Source organism: Capricornis sumatraensis, chromosome 21 (assembly GCF_032405125.1).
Source record: "Capricornis sumatraensis isolate serow.1 chromosome 21, serow.2, whole genome shotgun sequence".
In the NCBI taxonomy this organism is placed as follows: domain Eukaryota; kingdom Metazoa; phylum Chordata; class Mammalia; order Artiodactyla; family Bovidae; genus Capricornis; species Capricornis sumatraensis.
The window spans coordinates 35,786,076-35,810,870 of NC_091089.1; the positions used below are offsets into that span (position 1 = coordinate 35,786,076).

General features: G+C 44.5%; 2 protein-coding genes across 3 annotated transcripts in view; one reads left to right on the plus strand and one right to left on the minus strand.

The window, feature by feature from the left end:
* LOC138097568 (NPC intracellular cholesterol transporter 1) overlaps nt 1-3,906 on the plus strand; it is a 44,127-nt gene extending 40,221 nt beyond the window's left edge. For both annotated transcript variants that reach the window (XM_068993817.1, XM_068993818.1), the window contains 4 exons: nt 739-970; nt 1,683-1,796; nt 2,575-2,737; nt 3,300-3,906. In XM_068993817.1, coding sequence (XP_068849918.1) covers nt 739-970; nt 1,683-1,796; nt 2,575-2,737; nt 3,300-3,382 — 592 coding nt within the window. In that variant the 3' untranslated portion in view covers nt 3,383-3,906. The remainder of the gene's footprint in view (nt 1-738; nt 971-1,682; nt 1,797-2,574; nt 2,738-3,299) is intronic.
* Nucleotides 3,907-3,909: 3 nt separating this feature from the next.
* Nucleotides 3,910-24,744, minus strand: LOC138097569 (regulator of MON1-CCZ1 complex-like). The gene is given in 16 exon segments (XM_068993819.1): nt 3,910-3,989; nt 4,721-4,946; nt 5,030-5,098; nt 5,323-5,427; nt 5,731-5,808; nt 6,297-6,393; nt 14,006-14,114; nt 14,585-14,713; nt 15,360-15,413; nt 15,660-15,710; nt 17,588-17,693; nt 18,388-18,493; nt 18,585-18,674; nt 20,135-20,238; nt 20,531-20,671; nt 24,662-24,744. Coding segments are annotated over 15 exon segments (1,482 nt in total). The 5' UTR covers nt 20,609-20,671; nt 24,662-24,744.
* Between the last annotated feature and the right edge of the window lie 51 nt (nt 24,745-24,795).

Sequence of the window (24,795 nt, forward strand, 5' to 3'; positions counted from 1 at the left end):
AAGTAGGAGAAACAAGTGATTTCCCCACCAACCCCCGGGGTCTCAGTTCAGGAAACCTTGACCTTTTCCAGACAGAGGGCCAGCTTGTTGTCCTGTGGAAGGAGCTCTCAGAGTGGGTGTCCTGACCTCTAGGAGGAGCTGGTTAACTTTGCCAAAATGGCATTATCTCCTCAGGTCCTGTACAGACCCTGTTTGACTGGGGGTAATCCTCCAGATAGACCAAGGCTTGTTTTCCCAAAGTACCATGAAACATTCTTTATAGATGATGCCTGCAAAGCAGAGCAGGGGCTTCCCTGACGGCTCTGCAGGCGCAGAAGCCGCCTGCAGCACAGAAGATGCAGGAGACACAGGTTTGATCCCTGGGTCAGGAAGGTTCCCTGGAAGAGGGCATGGCAGCCCACTCTAGTATTCTTGCCAAGAAGATCCCATGGACAGAGGAGCCTGGTGGCCTCCAATCCAGGGGGTCACAATGAGACGTGACTGAACACTCACAGCACAAAGCAGAATGGATTGGGCACGTGAGCAAAAACTTGATATAAGATACACGTCTGCGAGGCCCTCTTTGGGCGTCCGTGGTCAGAGGTCCAGCTGAACTGCCAAAGGCGAGTCTTACAAAACCAGGGAGGTTTCCTGTGAGGCCTGCCTCTCAGGGTAGCTTCATTTCGCAGTGGCGGCAGGCTGAGGGGGACGGCTTCCCGGAAAGAGAACGAGCAGTAACAGACCCCTCTCCCCTCCCAGCGTGTTCTACGTCTTCTATGAGCAGTACCTGACCATGATTGACGACACCGTCTTCAACCTCGGCGTGTCCCTGGGCGCCATCTTCCTGGTGGCCGTGGGCCTCCTGGGCTGTGAGCTGTGGGCCGCGGGCGTCATGTGCGCCACCATCGCCATGATCCTCGTCAACATGTTCGGCGTCATGTGGCTGTGGGGCATCAGCCTGAACGCGGTTTCTCTGGTCAACCTGGTCATGGTGAGTCCTGGGGGAGCGCTCAGCCCTCACTCCCGTGCCACCGATGTGCCTTGTTTCTTGGGGTGAAAGGTCAAGGTCAGCTCTTGCTTTTGGTGCACATGGGCAATTGGACATGGTCATGTAACGATGACAGTGTGACCTCACGGTCTGGCTGAAGTATTCTGCCTGTATTATTCTGAAGGGTGAGTTGTCGAAGTATGTAGCCTGATGACAGCAAGATATTCCATTTCCACTTGGAAAAATTGCCCCTTCTGAATGGAATTTTCTGACCAGGACTTTTTGCCTCTCATGTAGTTGCCAGTTGCTTTTTAAGTGTTAAATATATGCGTATTTGAGTATGAACAGAAGCTAGACCCAGTGCATGTGCCCTTCAGATAGAAGAACATGCTTCAGGGGGAGTGGCAGTGAGGAGCCCCTGCTAAAGAGATGACAGCGAGCTGCCTGGGTGGGGGCTGCGAGGACCTTGAGAGATTTCAGCCGCTTCACCCAGAGAAGGCCGATCTGCTGGAGGAATCTGGAGATTCCACGGGCTTCCCGGGACAGCTGATGTGGGTGCCACGGGGGCTTTGTCTTACAAGTAGAAGGGGCTCTGCTCGGTGCTCCTTGACGCCCCCCAGGGTGCCCTGGTAACCACAGATCCCGGGAAGGGCGTAGCTGCCTTTACCACCTTTAACCGGAGCAGAGCAGCCCTCATGGGAACACTTTATTTCAGAGCTGCGGCATCTCCGTGGAGTTCTGTAGCCACATCACGAGGGCTTTCACGGTGAGCACGAAGGGCAGCCGCGTGGAGCGGGCAGAGGAGGCGCTCTCCCACATGGGCAGCTCTGTAAGTACCGCCGAGTGGGCCACCCGGGCAGCGACTTCACCGTGAAGCTTCTCAGGAGAAGGAACTTCACCATTCAAAATTCTGAAAACAGAATTTGTTATCTCTGACTTAGCGGCAGTACCTCAGGATTACGAGTTTTCAGGCAGTTCAGGAAACTTGAATAGAGCTGTATCTCGCATAGAGCTGTAGCCTGGAATTCTTTAGGTCTGTTCCCTTTGGGGACTCCTTTGCATAGTCTGGCTGAAGCAGGAAAAAAGGTTTGATGTGAGAGCCATTGAAAGCCCAGGCCCAGCCATGTGTGTTGAAAAGCAGGTGAGCTGCCGCACTTGCAGCCCAGTGTGGTTTGTGGGTCAGGTTGGCAGAATCTTCTCAGGCTGAACCAGGATACGGGGCTGGACTGTGAACCAGTTCCTTTCCCACCAAAGAAAATACCGTTACAGATGAACAATGAGAAGTGTGCAATGGCATTGCCTGAAAACATAATGTACATACCTTAATTTAAAACTAATGCTCTTGGAAAAATGGTGCTGATAGCCTTGCTATGGGGTATATGCAAAATGCACAGCTTTTATCCTTATTACACCTTTTTTTTTCAGATTCATAGGCAGCAAATAAACAATTTAGGCAGAGCCAAATGCTGCTTATCAGTGACTCCAAAAGCTGGGGTTCAGTCCCCCATTACTTTGGACCTTGGTGTTTAAGAAATCCCTTTAAGAGGAAGTGTTCAATTATGGCCGGTTGATACAAGTGGTTTCTGAGCCCATCTCTCTTCTCTTAGGTATTCAGTGGAATCACACTAACGAAATTTGGAGGCATTATCGTGTTGGCCTTTGCCAAATCTCAAATTTTCCAGATATTTTACTTCAGGATGTATTTAGCTATGGTCTTACTGGGAGCCACTCATGGACTAATATTCCTCCCTGTCTTACTCAGTTACATAGGTAAGAGCTTTTTGTTTTTAACCTGGTGGGATGGAGGAAGCCTGATAGAAGGGCGGGTACCTTGAAGCTTTCTTTTGAAGTATTTGAACGTACTTATACCAGTGGTCATTTGATAAATATTTATTCTAAGAGAAAAACTCTGATCCTGAGGCTTCATGGCTAAACCACTTCATTAGACAACCGGGGCCTGACGTGGTCAGCACTGGGAGTGAGCTTGCATGTCAGAGGCCCAGGGCTCCTCCCCGCTGAGAAGGACCTGAGTTTGGCCACAGCCCACGGTGCCCTGGAGCAGCCTTCATTTCCATTCACTTTAAAGCACACGCTGCTCTGCGGTTTGTCTCTAATTTGGAGTTCTCCTTAGGAGCGTGTTTTACCTCTGCGGCAACCTCAGCTTCTATAAATGACCCGTGGTTGACAGAACAGTACTAATTTGCTTGATTTATAGCTTCGTGATTGAGAAAATGAGGGTTTTTTCCCCCCCTTAAATCTCTGGGCGACAGGAAGTTCTGAAACCATCTCCTTTTCTCAAGAGATGATTCATAAGTTATTTTATCCCTCACAGGACCGTCAATAAATAAAGCCAAAAGTCTGACCACGCAGCAGCGATACAGAGGTACAGAACGAGAACAGCTCCTCAACTTCTAGCTGCCCCCTCACGGACTTGAGACTGTGTCTGCGGGTCGGTTGGTTTACCACTGGACAGCAACCGCGTCGTCAAGGCTCGGTTGAACCCTGGACGTGAGCAAGCATCAGGCTACTTAACAGCAGTCGCTTTGGCTGGAATGCTTTTAAACTCAGGAATGCAGACTCTGACTGGAGGCAGTATTACTGAACCTGAAGGCAGCCCCAGGGCGCTGGAGCATCTTTCGGTTCCCCAGGAATGAGGCCTGGTTCTCGGGCAGCCAGAAGGGGGCGCTAGGGAACCTGCGATCTGCTCACTGACACTTCCTAAAGGCCAATCAATGCAATGTTTCTCCTTTTTCAGGAGTAAGCCATCACACAAATTCTACACCTTATTTTTAGTAACATTTGAGGATGTGGTAGATACATACTTTATTACAACATTTTATAGTTTAAAGAGCTTTATTAATGCAATAAATTAACTTTGTACACATTATATATATATATATATATATATATATATATATATATATAAAAACTAGCAAGTGACCTCAGAACGTTGTAGGCCTCATTAGAGCTTGGTCTCCGAAAACTTGTTTGAAAAAAGTGACATGTTCCTCACAGTGTTCTCCTGTAAAGGAAAATGCAGATTTAATCCGTTAAGACGAGGCACAAAAGCAGGGAAACAAGGGAATGCTTTGCGGCTCCTAGATGTGGATACTGGGTTTTAACTTATTTTTCTCTCATAAAATACTTTGTTTTCCTAAGCTTCTGAGTCATCCTTTCTGTTCACACAGCTCATGCCATCACAGGACTGGCTGGTGCCTTGACAACTCCCAGCAACCCCGCTGTCTGCCCTGAGAGACGGTAGAGAAGCGGGGAGATCTGTAAACAATGGAAGCCCTGAAGGAGTCACAGCTTCCCCCATCCTGAGGAAAAGGGTGCTTTATATTTGATAACTTTCGAGATTAGAGTGATTGGCCAATGCATCCTGCCTAAAAATGAAACATTAACAAGGCTCAGGCCATTGACAGCCCTCTACAGCCATTTCCGGTCTTGTTCCTGATTCTTCAGAAAGGGCCATTCCAGGCCCAGATGTCAGACAGCTGTGCCCAGATGACACTGTCTCCACCCCATCACTCCGGGCAAGTTCTAGAGCAGAACCCCAACTCCATCAGCACCCTGAATCCACTCTCACTACAGTGAACAGTCTAAGGCTTATGTGGGCTGGTACAGAATTTTCTTCTTTAAGAATTAGCCCAAGAGTTCTCCAAACCAAAAGCCTTCTTGCCCCACCCGAGCCACCAGTGATCTGGTACTGAATGTGGCTGCCCCACATCTTCCTTGCAGCTGTATTCTCACCTGGTGTGAAACTAGGGTTCCCTCACAGACGCTGGTTGCGCTGTTCAAAAAACCGGAATATCGTGTAGAAAAGCATGTGGTCTTCAGTCTGCTTTGCAGCATCTAGAAATTTCCGCGCAGAGATGTTATCATGGCCACCAATGCCCTGGATGAACCTTAAAGCAGCTAACACTTGGTGTTTCGAAAGGAGAACTTCTACTATTTCATCATTTGCTGTGGAAAGTCGCTAGAAATAAGGTAGAAAGCTGGGTCAGTACAAGCAGTAGGAACAGCCTTCTGTGTGGTTTGAAACTTGGCTGTATCAGTTACCTTCAGCATATCCAGAGACAGCTGATGGGCAGGAGGATAAAAACTTTCTAGGGAAAGCAGCAGACAAGCCTGAAAGACACACACGTTCAGATTGGATTCATCATATGTTGGAAGATCAAAGTATTTTTTATACTTGTTTTTATTTGGCTATGCCAGGTTACAACATGCCAGCTCTTCCTTATGGCAAGCAGGGTCTGGTTACTCCACCAGGAATCGAACCTGGGCCCCCTGCATTAGGAACGTGGAGTCTTAGCCACTGGATCCCCAGGGAAGTCCCGCCAGCCAGCACTCACCAAAGGCTTGGAGTCGCTGAGGACGTGGTACTGCGGGAACTGGTGCAGCGTGGAGAAGAGGCTGTGCTGGACGAGTGTCCTGATGACCAGCTCGTGTAGGTAATGCTGAGGCACAGACAGGCATGCCACTCAGCTACACACCAGAGACGCCGTGTGCCGAAGCCCGCGGCTGCTCTACGTGAAGCTCCCATCACTAAGAGGAGGGGGTCTATCTGCAGGTGAAAAAAGCCAACTCTCATCTGACACTGATCATCCCACTGAAGAACACGGGGTCCTGGGAGGGGGTGACTCACTCTGAGCCAGGTGTGCAGACCCTTGTGGGATATTGAGAGCCACCTCAGCTGACACAGTGATGCTGCTTTTACTCTAATGATTCCCTGTCCCTGGGACGTGGGCCCACAGAGGTACCTGTACTGTGATCTGAAACTGGTTCAGGGAGCGGATGTACTCCATGAGCACGGCGATCACGAATTTGTGCGGCGTCTCCTGCACAGAGGAGAATGGTTAGACACACATGTGACTCCTTGTTCATCTGCCTCCTGGCTTCTGGGGTTCCACTAGGCTGTGCTGTGCTGGACTTGGTCACTTTAGTCATGTCCAACTCTGTGACCCCATGGATGGTAGTCCACAGGCTTCTCTGTCCATGGGATTCTCCAGCCAAGAATACTGAAGTGGGTTGCCATGCCCTCCTCCAGGGGATCTTCCTGACCCAGGGATCAAACTCACATCTCTGACAGCTCCTGCACTGGCAGGCGGGTTCTTTACCGCTAAGCCACCATCCAGACTCTCCCAGGTCTGTGATCATATTTAAGCTTGAGTATTAGGGGCCAAACGATGAGTGTTCAATCAGTCCTCACTGCAAGAGAGCTCGGTTACTCTAATCACATTCTGAGTTCTTTTTCCTCAATTCCCTTCAAGTATGATCACTGCCTTGGGAATCCTAATCCCAAAGGGGGCTGGCGAGCCTCCCCTACCTTCTTCTCCGTGAAAACGGACAGAACATGGGTGTACATGTCCGACTGGTCGACCACGGTCTCAGATGGTTCCCGTCAGAGCAACCCAGAGCCGGAGCTGTGTGCACCGCCAGCAGGGGCAGGCCCAGTGTGGCTGAGACACTGTGAGCACACGCCAGTGTTATTTGTTTGCAGTGTCCCTCCCTCCCCACAGCGCAACTGAACAAGTGAGCCTAAAAAAAGTGTCCACCACCACCCACCTTGTGTCAGGGCGGAAATCGGACACTGAAGAGACCAGCAAACAGAAGAAGCGAAAACAGAGGGAACTGCCTTGGAAGTGACAGGTGCAATACATTAAAACCCTGTCGTTAGTACCGACTATATAGGAAGAGGCCTATAGATCTTGAGAAATATAAGCCGGACCAAGGAACTACCCGAAAATGAACTGACCCCACTCTGCCCGCAACAACACCAGAAAAAGTCCTAGATATATCTTTACTATTTTTACGATCGTTCTTTTTTTTTTTTTCCTGGTTGTTTTTTCTTCTTTTCTTCTTCTTTTTTTTAAACAGTTTTTAATTTTTAAGTCCTCCATTTCTCCTTTAACTTTCATATTTATAACCTACGATTACTTTAAAAAAAAAAGACCCTATTTTTAAAGCAAACTTCATATGTTTTTTCAATAATTCTTGTGACTTTTTTCCTTCTTTTCTTTAATACTGTATTTTTGAAAACCCAACCTCTACTCTAGATTTTTAATCTTTGCTGTTTGGTATTTGTTATCAATTTTGTACCTTCAAAATCCCAATCTTCAGTACCCATTTTTACATGAGAGCGAGATTACTGGCTTGACTGCTCTGTCTCCTCCTTTGGACTCTCCTTTATCTCCACCATGTCGCCTCTGTCTCCTCCCTCCCCCTTCTCTTCTCTACCCAACTCTGTGAATCTCTGTGTGTTCCAGATGGTGGAGAACACTTAGGGAACTGATTACTTGCTGGATCTGTCTCTCTCCTTTTCATTCCCCTCTTTTATCCTCCTGGCCACCTCTGTCTACTTCCTCCCTCTCCTCTTCTCTGTATAACTCCGTGAACATCTCCGAGCGGTCCAGACTGTGGAGCGCACACAAGGAAGTGATTACTGGCTAGCTTCCTCTCTCTTCTTTTGATTCCACCTCATCGCATTCGGGTCACCTCTAACTCCCCCCTCCCTCTTCTCTTGTCCATGTAGCTCTGTGAACCTCTCTGGGTGTCCCTCAATGTGGAGAAACTTGTCATCTTTAACCTAGATGTTTTATCAACGGTGTGGTATAGAAGGAGAAGTTTTGAGACTACTGTAAAAATAAAACTGAAAACCAGAAGCAGGAGGCTTAAGTCCAATTCCTGAGAACATCAGACAACTCCTGACTCCAGGGAACATTAATAAATAGAAGCCCATCAGACACCTCCATACCTACACTGAAACCAAGCACCACCCAAGGGCCAACAAGTTCCAGAGCAAGACATACCATGCAAATTCTCCAGCAACACAGGAACAGAGCCCTGAGCTTCAATATACAGGCAGCTCAAAGTTACTCCAAAACCATTGACATCTCATAACACATTACTGGACACTTCATTGCACTCCAGAGAGAAGAAATCCAGCTCCACCCACCAGAACACTGACACAAGCTTCCCTAACCAAGAAACCTTAACAAGCCACTGATACAACCCCACCCACAGCAAGGAAACTCCATAATAAAGAGAACTCCACAAACTGCCGGAATTCAGAAAGGCCACCCCAAACACAGCAAAATAAAAAAGATGAAGAGACAGAGGAATACCCAGCAGGTAAAGGAACAGGATAAATGCCCACCAAACCAAACAAAAGAGAAGGAGATAGGGAATCTACCTGATAAAGAATTCCGAATAATGATAGTGAAAATGATCCAAAATCTTGAAAACAAAATGAATTCACAAATAAATAGCCGGGAGACAAGGATTGAGAAGATGCAAGAAAGGTTTAACAAGGACCTAGAAGAAATAAAAAAGAGTCAATATATAATGAATAATGCAATAAATGAGATCAGAAACACTCTGGAGGCAACAAATAGAATAACAGAGGCAGAAGATAGGATTAGTGACATAGAAGATAGAATGGTAGAAATAAATGAATCAGAGAGGAAAAAACAAAAATGAATTAAAAGAAATGAGGACAATCTCAGAGACCTCCAGGACAATATGAAACGCTCCAACATTTGAATCATAGGAGTCCCAGAAGAAGAAGACAAAAAGAAAGACCATGAGAAAATCCTTGAGGAGATAATAGTTGAAAACTTTCCTAAAATGGGGAAGGAAATAATCACCCAAGTCCAAGAAACCCAGAGAGTCCCAAACAGGATAAACCCAAGGTGAAACACCCCAAGATACATATTAATCAAATTAACAAAGATCAAACACAAAGAACAAATATTAAAAGCAGCAAGGGAAAAACAACAAATAAAACACAAGGGGATTCCCATAAGGATAACAGCTGATCTTTCGATAGAAACTCTTCAGGCCAGGAGGGAATGGCAAGACATACTGAAAGTGATGAAAGAAAATAACCTACAGCCCAGATTACTGTACCCAGCAAGGATCTCATTCAAATATGAAGGAGAAATCAAAAGCTTTACAGACAAGCAAAAGCTGACAGAATTCAGCACCATCAAACCAGCTCTCCAACAAATGCTAAAGGCTATTCTCTAGACAGGAAACACAAAAAGGGTATATAAACCCAAACCCAAAACAATAAAGTAAATGGCAACGGGATCATCCTTATCAATAATTACCTTAAATGTAAATGGGTTGAATGCCCCAATCAAAAGACAAAGACTGGCTGAATGGATACAAAAATAAGACCCCTATATATTTTGTCTACAAGAGACCCACCTCAAAACAAGGGACACATACAGACTGAAAGTGAAAGGCTGGAAAAAAGATATTCCACGCAAATAGAAACCAAAAGAAAGCAGGAGTAGCAATACTCATATCAGATAAAATAGAATTTAAAACAAAGGTTGAGAAAAGAGACAAAGAAGGACACTACATAATGATCAAAGGATCAATGCAAGAGGAAGATATAACAATTATAAATATATATGCACCCAACATAGGAGCACCGCAATATGTAAGACAAATGCTAACAAGTATGAAAGGGGAAATGAACAATAACACAATAATAGTGGGAGACTTTAATACCCCACTCACACCTATGGATAGATCAACTAAACAGAAAATTAACAAGGAAACACAAACTTTAAATGATACAATAGACCAGTTAGACCAAATTGATCTCTATAGGACATTTCACCCCAAAACAATGAATTTCACCTTTTTCTCACGTGCTCACGGAACCTTCTCCAGGATAGATCACATCCTGGGCCATAAATCTAGCCTTGATAAAATAAAAAAAATGGAAATCATTCCAAGCATCTTTTCCGACCATAATGCAGTAAGAGTAGATCTCAATTACAGGAGAAAAAAATTTTTAAATTCCAGCATATGAAGGCTGAACAAGACGCTCCTCAGTAACCAACAAATCACAGAAGAAATCAAAAAAGAAATCAAAATATGCATAGAAACGAATGAAAATTAAAGCATAACAACCCAATACCTGTGGGACACTATAAAAGCAGTGCTAAGGGGAAAGTTCATAACAATACAGGCATACCTCAAGAAACAAGAAAAAGGTCAAATAAATAACCTAACTCTACACCTAAAGAAACTAGAAAAGGAAGAAATGAAGAACCCCAGGGTTAGTAGAAAGAAAGAAATCTTAAAAATCAGGGCAGAAATAAATGCAAAAGAAACATAAGAGACCATAGCAAAAATCAACAAAGCCAAAAGCTGGTTCTTTGAAAGGATAAATAAAATTGACAAACCATTAGCCAGACTCATCAAAAAACAAAGGGAGAAAAATCAAATCAATAAAATTAGAAATGAAAATGGAGAGATCACAACAGACAACACAGAAATACAAAGGATCATAAGAGACTACTGTCAGCAATTATATGCCAATAAAATGGACAACGTGGAAGAAATGGACAAATTCTTAGAAAAGCACAACTTTCCAAAACTGAACCAGGAAGAAATAGAAAATCTTAACAGACCCATCACAAGCATGGAAAGTGAAACTCTAATCAGAAATCTTCCAGCAAACAAAAGCCCAGGTCCAGACGGATTCACAGCTGAATTCTACCAAAAATTGAGAGAAGAACAAACACCTATCCTACTCAAACTCTTCCAGAAAATTGCAGAGGAAGGGAAACTTCCAAACTCATTCTATAAAGCCACCATCACCCTAATACCAAAACCTGACAAAGATGCCACAAAAAGAGAAAACTACAGGCCAATATCACTGATGAACATAGATGCAAAAAGCCTTAACAAAATTGATAGCAATCAGAATCCAACAACACATTCAAAATATCATACATCATGACCAAGTGAGCTTTATCCCAGGGATGCAAGGATTCTTCAATATCCGCAAATCAATCAACCGAATACACCACATTAACAAATTGAAAAATAAAAGCCATATGATTATCTCAATAGATGCAGAGAAAGCCTTTGACAAAATTCAACATCCATTTATGATAAAAACTCTCCAGAAAGCAGGAATAGAAGGAACATGCCTCAACATAATAAAAGCTGTATATGACAAACCCACAGCAAACATTATCCTCAATGGTGAAAAATTGAAAGCATTTCCCCTCAAGTCAGGAACAAGACAAGGGTGTCCACTTTCACCACTACTATTCAACATAGTTCTGGAAGTTTTGGCCACAGCAATCAGAGCAGAAAAATAAATAATAGGAATCCAAATTGGAAAATAAGTAAAATTCTCACTCTTTGCAGATGACATGATCCTCTACATAGAAAACCCTAAAGACGCCACCAGAAAACTACTTGAGCTAATCAATGAATACAGTAAAGTTGCAGAATAAAATCAACACACAGAAATCCCTTGCATTCCTATACGCTAATAATGAGAAAGTAGAAAAAGAAATTAAAGAAACAATTCCATTCACCATTGCAATGAAAAGAATAAAATACTTAGGAATATATCTGCCTAAAGAAACAAAAGACCTATATATAGAAAACTATAAAACACTGGTGAAAGAAATCAAAGAGGACACTAATAGATGGAGAAATATACCATGTTCATGGATCAGAAGAATCAATACAGTGAAAGTGAGTATATTACCCAAAGCAATCTACAGATTCAATGCAATCCCTATCAAGCTACCAACAGTATTTTTCACAGAGCTAGAACAAATAATTTCACAATTTGTATGGAAATACAAAAGACCTCGAATAGCCAAAGCAATCTTGAGAAAGAAGAATGGAACTGGAGGAATCAACCTGCCTGACTTCAGGCTCTACGACAAAGCCACAGTCATTAAGTCAGTATGGTACTGGCACAAAGACAGAAATATAGATCAATGGAACAAAATAGAAAGACTAGAGATAAATCCACACACCTATGGACACCTTATCTTCGACCAAGGCGGCAAGAATATACAATGGATTAAAGACAATCTCTTTAACAAGTGGTGCTGGGAAAACTGGTCAACCACTTGTAAAAGAATGAAACCAGAACACTTTCTAACACCATACACAAAAATAAACTCAAAATGGATTAAAGATCTAAATGTAAGACCAGAAACTATAAAACTCCTAGAGGAGAACATAGGCAAAACACTCTCCGACATAAATCACATCAGGATCCTCTATGACCCACCTTCCAGAATACTGGAAATAAAAGCAAAAATAAACAAATGGGACCTAATTAAAATTAAAAGCTTCTGCACAACAAGGAAACTATAAGCGAGGTGAAAAGATAGCCTTTGGAATGGGAGAAAATAATAGCAAATGAAGCAACTGGCAAACAACTAATCTCAAAAATATACAACCAACTTATGCAGCTCAATTCCAGAAAAATAAACAACCCAGTCAAAAAATGGGCCAAAGAACTAAATAGACATTTCTCCAAAGAAGACATACAGATGGCTAACAAACTCATGAAAAGATGCTCAACATCACTCATTATCAGAGAAATGCAAATCAAGACCACAATGAGGTACCACTTCATACCAGTCAGAATGGCTGTGATCCAAAAGTCTACAAGCAATAAATGCTGGAGAGGGTGTGGAGAAAAGAGAACCCTCTTATACTGTTGGTGGGAATGCAAACTAGTACAGCCACTATGGAGAACATTGTGGAGATTCCTTAAAAAACTGGAAATAGAACTACCTTATGACCCAGCAATCCCACTGCTGGGCATATACACTGAGGAAACCAGAATTGAAAGAGACAAGTGTACCCCAATGTTCATCGCAGCACTGTTTATAATAGCCAGGACATGGAAACAACCTAGATGTCCATCAGCAGATGAATGGATAAGAAAGCTGTGGTACATATACACAACGGAGTATTGCTCAGCCATTAAAAAGAATACATTTGAATCAGTTCTAATGAGGTGGATGAAACTGGAGCTGATTATACAGAGGGAAGAAAGCCAGAAAGAAAAACACCAATACAGTATACTAACACATATATATAGAATTTAGAAAGATGGTAATGATAACCCTGTATGCGAGACAGCAAAAGAGACACAGATGTATAGAACAGACTTTTGGAGTCTGTGGGAGAGGGAGAGGGTGGGATGATTTGGGAGAATGGCATTTAAACATGTATAATATCATGTAAGAAACAAATCTCCAGTCTAGTTTTGATGCAGCATACAGGATGCTTGGGGCTGGTGCACTGGGATGACCCAGAGAGATGATATGGGGAGGGAGGTGGGAGGGGGGGTTCAGGATTGGGAACTCATGAACACCCATGGCAGATTCATGTTGATGTATGGCAAAACCAATATAGTAGTATAAAGTAAAATAAAGTAAAAATTTTAAAAATAAAAAATAAAACTACTGCCATTTTAAGGCAAATAATTCATTCCACTTGTCCTGAACTTTCTTCTAGCTTCAGAAGACACACTTCTGAAACAGTATAGCAGACCCTGAGAAGCCTACCCTTCACAACAGACACTCGACACTTTTGTTTGTTTTTTTTTTTTGGCTGCAAGGGGCATGCGAGATCTTAAGTCCCCAGACCAGTTCCCCAACTGGTCCCACACCACGCCCCTAGCAGTGGAAGTGCTGGGAGCATGGAGTCTTCACCACTGGACCACCAGGGAAGTCCAACAAACACCTGAACCTACTCCAGGAAAAGCGCAGTGCTAATACTGAATCATCAGGATCCTAAAAGGAGCTTGACTGAATGACAGGGTAAGTCTTATTTTTATAGCTTTTCCATCCTAAAATGAAAGAAAGATGTGGCAAAATGATTTACATACTGATTCACCAAAGTCTAGACTCTGGCTTGGCAGAAAGACATAAAATAATGCAAACTGAGACTGATTTTCTCATCTGTTACATAAAGGGAGACCAAGGATCTACACATGTGTAAGACCAACAGAGATTAAAAAAACAAATGAAGAGGAAGCCATTAAGTGACAGCCAGCCTCTGAGCTCAGGGGACACGGGGACTCTTTAAGTTTACGCTCCCTGTAAACATCCACCATGCTCTCTGGCACAGGGCAAACCTCAGTGTTATCGATCTATGAGAATCTTGCTTATAATTACATTGAAAATATACCCAGGGTGGGATGGGGTGGATTGTCCCACCTTGTATGTAAGGTGTACATACAACTTACCATTGTGTAACTGCTCAGCGTTTGGGTACTTCTTATACTCCTGGTTGAGTTTGTCAAAGATGGTGGCTATCACGGGCAACATCGCTCTGTCTGACTCTGTCAACACTGGAAAGAATCAAGGTTCACAGCGGTCAGCCGACACTCTAGGAGAGAAAGGACTCGTCTCTGAGGGTCACCAGGACACATGACACAGTTTAGGGGCTGGGGGCCCTGAGGGCGGTCACCAGCCCTTGCTGGATACTAACAGAGGGCGTCAGGAGAGTCTCAGAGTATTAACAGACACAACGTTGTGAGTGACTTGGATTCAGAAAAAGGTTTCTTTTCCAGCTGGGGAGGGGCAGCCTCTACCCTCTGTGTGCCCAGGTTTAGGTCTGGTTTTTAGTCTCTCCTACCCAAGAAATGTCTTGCAGGAATAAATCACTTTTATACCAGGCAGCCTTTCCAGGGGGTTAAATGATGCCCCCGTCACTGAGCCCACAGGCTGCAGACAGAAGAGTGTGGCCCATCTCACGGTGGGCATGCAGGCCGTGTCAGGAATCAGACAGAGAGGCTGAAGCCGCCCCACCCCTACTCACTCTGCGAGCACACAGATAGGATGACCATCTTGCACTCCTTCCTCTGCAGGAGGAAGTCCATGAGCCTGCCTTTATCCGGCAAGAGGTTCACTATGGGCTGCAGTTTCACCTGGAGGTTCCAGAGGTAACCTGTGGAGAGGCGGCATGCTGAACCCTGGCTGCAAACCAGAGCAGTGGCCCCAGAGCTGCTTGCCTCCACCTTCCTGGCGGCCGGGGTCGGGGGGTGGCGGGGGAGGTGATGCTGCAGAGCTGAGCCAGGGGCTGCGCTCACAACACAGCCCAGGCTGCGACGCTCAGGACACCCACACCACAGTGGGGCTGCAGCCAACGACCTCTGCATGTTGGCAATTCCTCACAGAGGAACCCTCCCTGCAGATGCCTGGAGCATCCACTGAATATAGGCACCTCCTCCCCTTCAGCGCTGATGGGAGAGCAGGTGGCAGCCCAGGCACAGACTCTGGTCCTGGGCGCCTCTTCTGCTCTGACTCGTTAGACAAAGGCAATTCCTGAAGCTCCCAAAGGAGCCCTGGAACCCACCATCCTCCCAGCCCTGGGCAACACCTGTCCTCGAACCTCCCAACAGCCTCACTGCTGGGCAGTGGGCACAGTCTTTCTCAGTGGGGCTCCGGGAGAGAATTAAAGGCTTCACTGGAAATGTCCGAGTCAGCCCTTTCTCCCCAGGGCCGGCACCGAGCTGGTACCCTCGAGACGGACAGGAGACCCTCCACAAGCTCGTCTTTCTAACAGGACAACCCCACCCGCACCCCAGACCCACCTTGACTCGCGCTGATGATGATGTCAGGCTGGAAGACGATCCACGATGAAGAATCCACACGTTATAGGAAACACTACCCCAGGAGAGGAGGACAGGAAGCAACCCAGGTCCCATGAGCATCCTTCCCACCCCTCACTGAGGCCCCCATGGAGGCCCAGCCCTCGATGAGAGGGAAACCCCACGGGCGATTTCCATGATGCGATTCACCAGACCCAGGGTCTTGGACCACCCTTAGGCCCCTGTGTAAGGAGAAGTGACAGCTTCCCTCCCCGGCGTGGCCAAGGCCTTTGGAAAAGATACAGAGTTTACATGGGATGGGGGACTGGCTGGTCACAGGAGCCAGACCAACAAACAGAGAAGACACGTGTGTAAGGGCTAAGTAACCCAACAGAAAGTGCTACCAGTACAACACTTAATACTTTCTAAAGGCTTCAGTGCTTGTTCATTCGACTACAGTTAAGTAAGGAGGAAGTGAGTTGGCATGTCCCACTGATAACACCGATCAGGAGGAAGAGGGAAGTTGAGAACAACCCATGAAGAAGTCTTAAAGGAAAAAGTCTTGAAAGAAGCGGAAAACAGGTTGAAGTTTCTTTCACAGCACTGTCTTGCTGTTTTACACACGTGTGCAAGAAAGAACTGAAAAAGTCACCTGGGTGATCTCAGATTGGAAGATAGGTTTTAATCAGCTGGTTAGAAAAGATGCTAATTTTGCACAGACTCCAACCCCCCCCCACCGCCCCCACCCCATTAGAGGATGGGGCTGGAATGTTTAGAGTTGTTCTTGCTCCAATTACCAGCATTTATTTTCATGCTGAGTAAGCAGTCACAGATACTAGCCATTCATCTGACACCATCTACTCTAAGTGCTGACATCTTTCAACTACGCTGGGAAAAGGAAGAAGCTGGAAAGAACAGAGAAGGCTGAGACCTAATCAGATGTGAGAACTACAGCTGACCCTCAAGGCGGGTGTGAACTCCACGGGCCCACTTACACAGAGGTATTTCTCAACAATAGAAACCACAGGACTGCACAGCCTGTGGGTGGCTGAGTCTGCCCGTGCAGACCGATGGGTATGGAGGGCTGACCATCAGTTATATGCAGATTAACCCTCACTGTTCAAGGGTCAACTGTAGCTTGTTCTCAAACTCTGCTCAGCTGGCTGATCCTGCAAGTCCCAGCGTGCAGGCGCGAGGCAGCGCTCTGGCTAAACTGTCAGCGAGAACCTGACCTGATTCTTCTCGTGACAGGTACTCGGACATCCTGTCAGTGGGTTAGGCCAACCCAAAGCTATCTGACAAGGGTTCCTTTAAGGAAACGCTCCTCCCGGAGTTCCACATGTGCACTTGTGACTCTGGTTTATACGTGGCAACTACAACCAACCTGCTCCAGACTCCCATCTCCTTGAAAAAGAACGTGGTTTGAGTTCTCCCCTGAAGTCAGTCACACTGAGGAAAAGCAAAAGGAACGAAATGGCTTTTCCCCTTTTCTGACATCCTGACCTTCTCTCTCCTCTGACTTCTCACTGCCACCTCTTCGGGTTGGAGGATGGGTTCAGAATAACCTCACAACTACAGCCTTAACACTTCCCATGACCACCAGTCAAGGGAAGACAACAGTCGTCATCACAGTCACACAGAACTTAAGAACAATAAGGAGAAATGATCCCAGGATAAATAACAGCCATAAATAGCCAAACTTAACCGCAGGGTTACTGAGCAGGGACAAACAGAAATGTCAACATCTTACTCAACATTAAAAACTCTTTGAGCTTCAATGGGTAATCACAATGCTCCATTGTAAAGCTCAGAGAAAAGAATCATTCTGTTTTCTTCAAAGGGAGATTCATGTCACTTATAAAACGTTTTTCATGAGAACACAATGTAACTTATAGACTCAGTAGTGTTAGTCGCTCAGTCGTGACTGACTCTGAGACCCCAAAGACTGTCTGTCGCCCACCAGGCTCCTCTGTCTGTGGAACTCTCCAGGCAAGAATACTGCAGTGGGTGCCATTTTCTTCTCCAGGGGATGTTTCCAATCCAGAGACTGAATTCGCATCTCCTGCGTTGCAGGCAGACTCTTTATTATCTGAGCCACCAGGGAAGCCCAAGATTCAGTAGTGACGTTAGAAAAAACAGACAGAAGCAGCCCTGGGAAAGTGAACAGATGTGGGAAGCCCTGGACCTGCTCCCCCTTCCACCCACACACGGCCACTCCCTCGTACCTGCTGCGGGGATCTGACAGGGCTGGATGGATTGAGCTGGGAGCACCGGGTGATGCAGAGTAACAGAGCCGTCGAATTCCCCCCACAGCCTGATATCAAATATCACCGACGTCTGGCGGGCAGAAAGACAACCGCGCGGTATCAGCCCAACAGACCGCAGTTCCACCTGCCCTCTCGGGACCTCACGTCTTCTGTTCAGATCCGCTGAAGGAGCCTCGTGTCTGCGATCGACCCCTGCATGCTGGTGCCTATCTGAGGAGGACTCTGCTGCGACATCACAGCTCTCCGCCAGCTCTCACATGGATCCCCACGTCTATTACTCGCTGCCTCTGAAGGGCTCCTGTGATGAGAACACAGCCTTTTCACTTCAACTTGCAACATCTTTATTAGTTAACCACACGGGTGTCACCAGCCTCCAGGAGGGAAGCGGCTTGTCTCCTACCGGACACCCAGCTGACAGGCATTCTAGTTCTTTCTCTGGAGCCACAAGGCCTCAAAACCACCACCATTTACACTTACAAAGGGGCTCCAGTGCTAGCGCAACACAGTGGCTTGGCAGGAGTTCCTGGCTCAGGTGACTCAACCAAATGACTATTCCCAAGTTTGATCTCATGTGTGTTATTTTCTGAAACAGTATTTAATTCTCCTAATCAACTGGTAGGGTTTTCCTAAACCATCTAGAAGACCAAACCCATTTCTACCTGGAAGACCAGGATTTTGAGCATAAAGAGCACTTTCTAGTCTTTTGCAGAATGTTTTGTCATTTTCACAGCTCCTTGGAGCAGGACATGCCCCTACGCTCATACCTCTGTGTCCTGATGATGAACCACGACCAGGTTGTCCACCACGTTTAGGGCAAACTTCCCCGTCCGGTTTAACTTCAATATGTGCATCTTTTTACAGGCACCTTCTCTGTAAGACAAGAGAAAGGTCACAAAATAGATCAACGAGCTGTGGTTCATATTTTAAAACTGGAGAAGAGGGAAGACAGCGTTAAGCGTACCGTGGGAGGTGATACAGGACCACCTCTGCTCCAGCACTGTTGGAGGTCCGAGAATGATGCCTCAGGAAGAGAACGTACAGCTGGCCATATCTGATCAGAGAACAGGGAGACGTAAGTCATGCTGGTCATCTGACATCCTCCCATTCTAAATGCTGAGTTATAAGGCCATAGGTAAGTGAATTACAAGATACCCACGTCATCAGACATTCTGCATGAGATATTCTGCAGCCAACAGAAACATTTACAAAGAAAGTGCAGTTACCTTAAAGAAAAGAAATCTAAGTGAAAAAAGGGGGGATGCAAAACTAAATAGAACTTGATCACAGTATTAAAAAAAAAAAACACCACCTACAAACTTATGCAGCATGTCCAAAACTACTGGAAAGAAGAACAGGTTGTTAATAGTCGTACTTGAGTAATATGCTGTCTGTGCTCATGTGCTCATTCACGTCCAACTCTTTGCGACCCCATGGACTGTAGCCCACCAGCTTCCTTTGTCCATGGGATTTCCCAGACAAGAACAGTGGACTGCGTTGTCATTTCTTCCTCCAGGGGATCTTCCAACCCAGGGATCGAACCTGAGTTTCCCGCACTGGCAGAGGGATTCTTTACCACTAGCGCCACCTGGGAAGCCCAGGGTAATATGCCAAGTCCATTTTTCTTCTCACTTTCTGTGATTTCCCAGTTTTGTAAAATGAATACATTCCTTAATCATAGGAAAGGATAATCACTTTGCATTTTTAAGCCTCATCTGATAAGTGTTGCTGTGACCAGTTCCTGTAGGCAGGTTTTTGTTCCAGGAGTTCACACTGTGCTGGGGCCTGCCTCAGGGACAAGGAAGAGACAGAGGGAAGGGTCTCCTTTTGCAAAGACTTCTCACTTTATCTTTTTCTATACCATCATGCCTCAGATCTCTTTAAAAAGAAAAAAAAAAGCACTCTAAGTGCTAAAAATATTTTGCCATTTGGAAACCAGTTTTAGGCCATAGAAAAATCAGAAGTAATTTGGAAGCAAAGTGTTGATATTTGCTGAATTTGGATATATAGGACATTCTCTGAATCAGTTTTATTTTTGAGTTTGATATTTTCATAATAAAGTTTTTAAATTGAGCTATCTACATTTCCAAATGAAAATAAACCGTCCTACACAAATAATTTAGGTCTACATCTGTTAGATAAAAAATGTAAACTATGTTTTTCTTTAGAATAAGTATGATATATTTTATGTAAAATAACCTTTGATAAGCTTCAACTCAGAACTAAAAAACAATTTCTGAAACTGAGAAAGTGGCTCAATGGTCTCATTTTATCAGACTAATGTGGTGAAAAAAACTTCTCTAAGATCACAAAGTCAATCAAATCAGAAAAGAATGTCCGGAAGATGAGGAGCTTTCTACATTCATAAGACCCGGAAGTGGAGAAGGGGGGGTCCTTCTCTTGTGTTCCGAGGCTACGGGAGCCAGGGCAGCCCTGGTGTGCTTACAACAACCTCCTATCATGACCGCACTGAAAACAATAATGAGGAGGAATTCTTCCAAAGGACAGACATACATTGTCGCCATGGCAATGTCTCTCTCCGAGAGGCTCAGTTTAGTTGACTTTGGGGCAGCTGGTAATTCAATCTCAAACTTAGGCAGCTTCGACATGGTGCCAGCCTGTTTGGGGGAGAAGAAAGTTTTTGCAGAAGCTTATTAAGCCCTTCTGATGTTCTAGCCCTCCCCACATCACAGCACTGAGGATACACATGCACCGAGTCTTCCCCTCCTTTTCAGGGTTCCAGGCTTAGGACCCATTCCTGATGGAGATGGGATGGTATGGGGTGCCCTCTAGTGGTCAGAAGGGGCGAGGCTCTTGTTGGAGGAACTTGTCCCTTTGAAGTTACAGGATCAGTTAGGCTGTTAGAAGAACAAGGTCAGAGGACTTTTTTCAAGGGAGCCTGACCCTTACCCGGAAGTAGAAGGGCTGCAGCACATTTCCAAGCACTGTGGTGGAGAGCAGAATCACGGAGCCCTCGGGACAGTACATGTACCAGTTCACGTTGATGTTCTGGCTCTTCAGGAGCTTCAGATTCCGCTTCTCTGGTAACACCTGACACAAAGTTCAAGAAACAGAAGCTTCATTTGAAAACAGCAAATGGGAAATTCCCTGGTGGTCCAGTGGTTAGGACTCTGTGCTTCTGCTGCAGGGAATGCAGGTTTGATCCCTGGTCAGGATCCTTCCTGCATCCAGGTACGGCCAAAATAATAAAGAAGAAAATACCTGAAAACTGACGTAGTACACAAAGAAAATCATAAAAAGCAGAAGTTAGTAGTTAAGTAGAAAAAAATCATTTTTATTTATTACAGCTACCATTCTTCCAGCCCTGTGCTTATTAACACTTCCAAATCAGCTCATTTATTCTTTCCCTGCCCCCAAGGGCTGGGCATCATTAGGCTGATTTGAGGGGAAAAAATAAGGCTCCAAGGGGCAAAGGAACCTGTGACAACCCAGGCAGCCCACCTCACTCCAGGGCCACCCAAGCCCCCACACTCCCAGGCACCATCCTCCCAAGAGTGGGGAGCATCAGCATCCTTGGTTGTCATGGATCCAGCAACACAAACCGACGCCCTGGAGCCACATGCACCAAATCAGCCACCGCCCTGCCTGCAGAATTGGCCTTCCTCCTGGTCTCCCGCTCAATTTGAGGCTGGAGGTGAAGGGGTATCCTTCTTCTAACAGACGTGTTCATGAGACTCCATGTGCAAACCGAGTAACTATTTTATCATAATAGCACATTTAAAATATACTCAGAATCTCCTGATGCATTAAGGAGTGCTGAATAGAGCCCAAAGATGATGTTAATGCTCCCAGAACACTGCCCTGAAGAACTGACTTGGAAGTCAGCGTTGGGGGCATGGGTTTCTCGATGATCCAGGGATAATAAAATAAACATGTGTCAGAGTCCTCTTTCTTTCTTTCTTATTTCTTGAAGATCTTAAAACCACCTAGATGTCCTGAATGTACACTCTTCTACTTCTGAGAACAGAAAGATACTTTTAAATGACTGCCCCAGGAACCCTTCTGTAAAGCCACAATCCTTTCCTTGCTAGTCACAGGCACAAAATTCTATTTCTGTGCATATGGGATTCAGGTAGCTTTCCTTTCTGCCGGTCACTGAGGTACTGATAACTGACCTACAGCAAAGTTCCACGGCATTCACAGCATCCTGTGTTACACAGGTGTGCCTCCTCCATTCATACATTCTAAATTAAATTACACTGGTTTCGTTGGGACAACAAACTTAACACCTGAAAGAATTCTAACCCTCTCCACTTTGGCTCCACTTAAGAGATTTCAGGAGCTTTCTCAATAGATCAGGCAGCTGGAACATATTAATACATTACAGACCAGGGGATTTGTGCAGAAACTAAGGCCTGTGGCCAGCAATTTGTTATGTAAGTTAATATTGAAACACTCTGGTCAATTATGTCCCGGTAACATAAGATGCATTACTACGTCAGTAAGTTAGTTATTAAAAGATAAAGTCCAATGTAAACAACAGAGTGAAAAGGCAACCTACAGAACAGGAGAAAGTATTTGCAAATCATCTGATAAAGGGTTAATATTCAAAAAATACAAACACTTCCTACAACTCAACAAAAAGAAAATAATCCAATTTAAAAACAGAGGGGACTTCCCTGGTGACACAGTGGCTAAGAATCTGCCTGCCAATGCAGGGAACAGGGATTCAATCCCTGGTCCGGGAAGATTCCATGAGTTGTGGAGCAACTAAGCCTATGGGCTACAACTGTTGAAGCCTGCCCTAGAGCCTGTGTTCCACGAGAAGCTACTGTAATGTGAAGCCCCAGCACCACAATGAAGAGTAGCCCCTGCTCACTGCAATTAGAGAAAGCCCTTGAGCAGCAACAAAAACCCACCATGGCCAAAGATAAATTAAATAAATATTATTTTTTTAAAAAAAGAGGAATAGACACCATCCAGAGCACGAACAAAAAGCCAACAAGCCATGAACAAGGTGTACACCATCACCAATCAGAGAAATGCAAATCAAAACCACAATGAGATACCATCTGACACCCAGCAGGATGACTGCTATGGATAAAACAGAAAACAACAACTGTTAGTGGTGAGATGGAGAAACTGGAACCTTTGTGCACCATTGCTGGGAATGTCAAATGGCGTAACTGCGATGCGGAAATGCCTCAAAAATTAAAAACAGAATTATTATGTGACCCAACAATCCCATTTGGGGGTTATATACCCAAAAGAACTGAAAGCAGGGTCTCAAAGAGATACTCACACACTTGTGTTAATAGAAGCATCATTCACAATAACAAAAAACTGGAAGCAATGCCAGTGTCTGTCGGTAGATAAATGGACAAATGGAATGTGGTGTATCCAATGGAATATTTTTCAGGCTTGCAAAGGAAGGGAATTCTGACGCATGCTGTAACATGGATGAACCTTGAGGACATTATGCTAAGTGAGACAGGACGGCCAGAAAAAGACAAACAGTGCACGATTCCATTTATAGGAGGTAGAGGACCTTAAAGCAGCAAATTCATAGAAGCAGAAAGGAAACCTGTGGTTACCACGGGCTGGGAAAGGGGAAATGGGGAGTTGTTGTTCAATAGGTACTGAGCTTCAGTTTTACAAGATGAAAGGTCTGGAGCTCGTTTTCACTACAACGTGAAAATACTTAATGCTAATGAATTATACACTTAATGGTTAAGATGGTAGATTTCATGTTATGTGCTTTTTATCACAGTTAAAAAAAAAATCTGGGACTTCCCTGGCGGCCCAGGAGTTAAAGCTTCCAATGCAGGGGGCAAGGGTTCAATTCTTAGTAGGGGAACTAAAATCCCACATGGCACAGCCAAAAAATAAAAAATAAATAACATAACAATATATTTTTTTAAACAGTTTAAAAAATATTCTTTTTAAGATGAAAAGGCAATTCATAAAACAGGAAACACAAATGTACAATACACAAAAATGCTTAGCACCCTCCTAATGAAACATGCAAATTAAAATGGCTTTCCACCTCTCAAGATTGGCAAATGTCTACAGATTTATGATATCTAGCTCTGCCAATGGTGTGGAAAATGGAGATTCCTATATTGCTAGTGAGAATGCAACTTCTGGAAGAAATTTATCAGTATCTGTTCAGGTTTTTACTTCTTATTCTTAATTTAGTTCTTACTTCCAATTTATTTTTTGGCCTTGTTGCATGGCATGTGGGATCTTAGTTACCTGATCAGGGGCAGAACCTTCAACAGCCCCACCCAACACATACCACCCATTGGAAGCAAGGAGTCTTAATTACTAGACCACCAGGAAAGTCCCTGTTCAGCTTTTTAGGTATTCATACCTAGATTATAATTTCCCTTCTAAGAACTGTGTCACCTAAGAATATAAAGCAACCTTTACAAGCTCATTCACTGCTTGAACTCACTACAGAATTGTTTGTAATCACTAGGAAACAAAGATGTTCATGGACAAGAGTTGGTAAAACTGTAGCACATCTGCACACCTGAATACCAGTCAGAATAAGCTATGGTAGGATGTCTAAGAAATATCCCTATGCAAAAAAAAAAAAGAGCCAGTCCCAAAAGTCTGCACGATATAACCATATTTCTAAGTGTAGGAACCAAGTGGAGGAACAGGCACCAAATTAGTTCATAATGGTTACTTCTTACCTTCCATATAAAGTAAAGGTAACATCTGAATGTTTTACAAAAAAATATGTATTACTTGTAATCAGAAAAAAAAGAAAAACCCAAGTGAATTCAAAAAGCTGCTAAAACATGATCACAAACCTTTCTCTAGAACAGGTAAGTAATAAACATTTGTTCTTGGTTGTTTGCTAGGTCCTATCTGACTTTTTTGTGACCCTGTAGACTGTAGCCCACCAGGCTCCTGTCCATGGGATTTTCCAGACAAGAATACTGGAGTGGGTTGCCATTTCCTTCTCCTGGGGAACTTCCTGACCCAGAGATTGAACCTGTGTCTCCTGTATTGGCAGGCGGATTCTCTACCACTGAGCCGCCAAGAAAGCCCAAGTAATAAATATAATACCTGGTAAAATTCGATTCCTTGATCTGTGATGAAGACAATTTCAGCAGAACTGGTCCAGCAGAATCCTAGTATGTTGGCATTTTTGGTCTGAAAAGAATTGTAGAAAGATTTTTTTTTTAATAATAATAATAAAA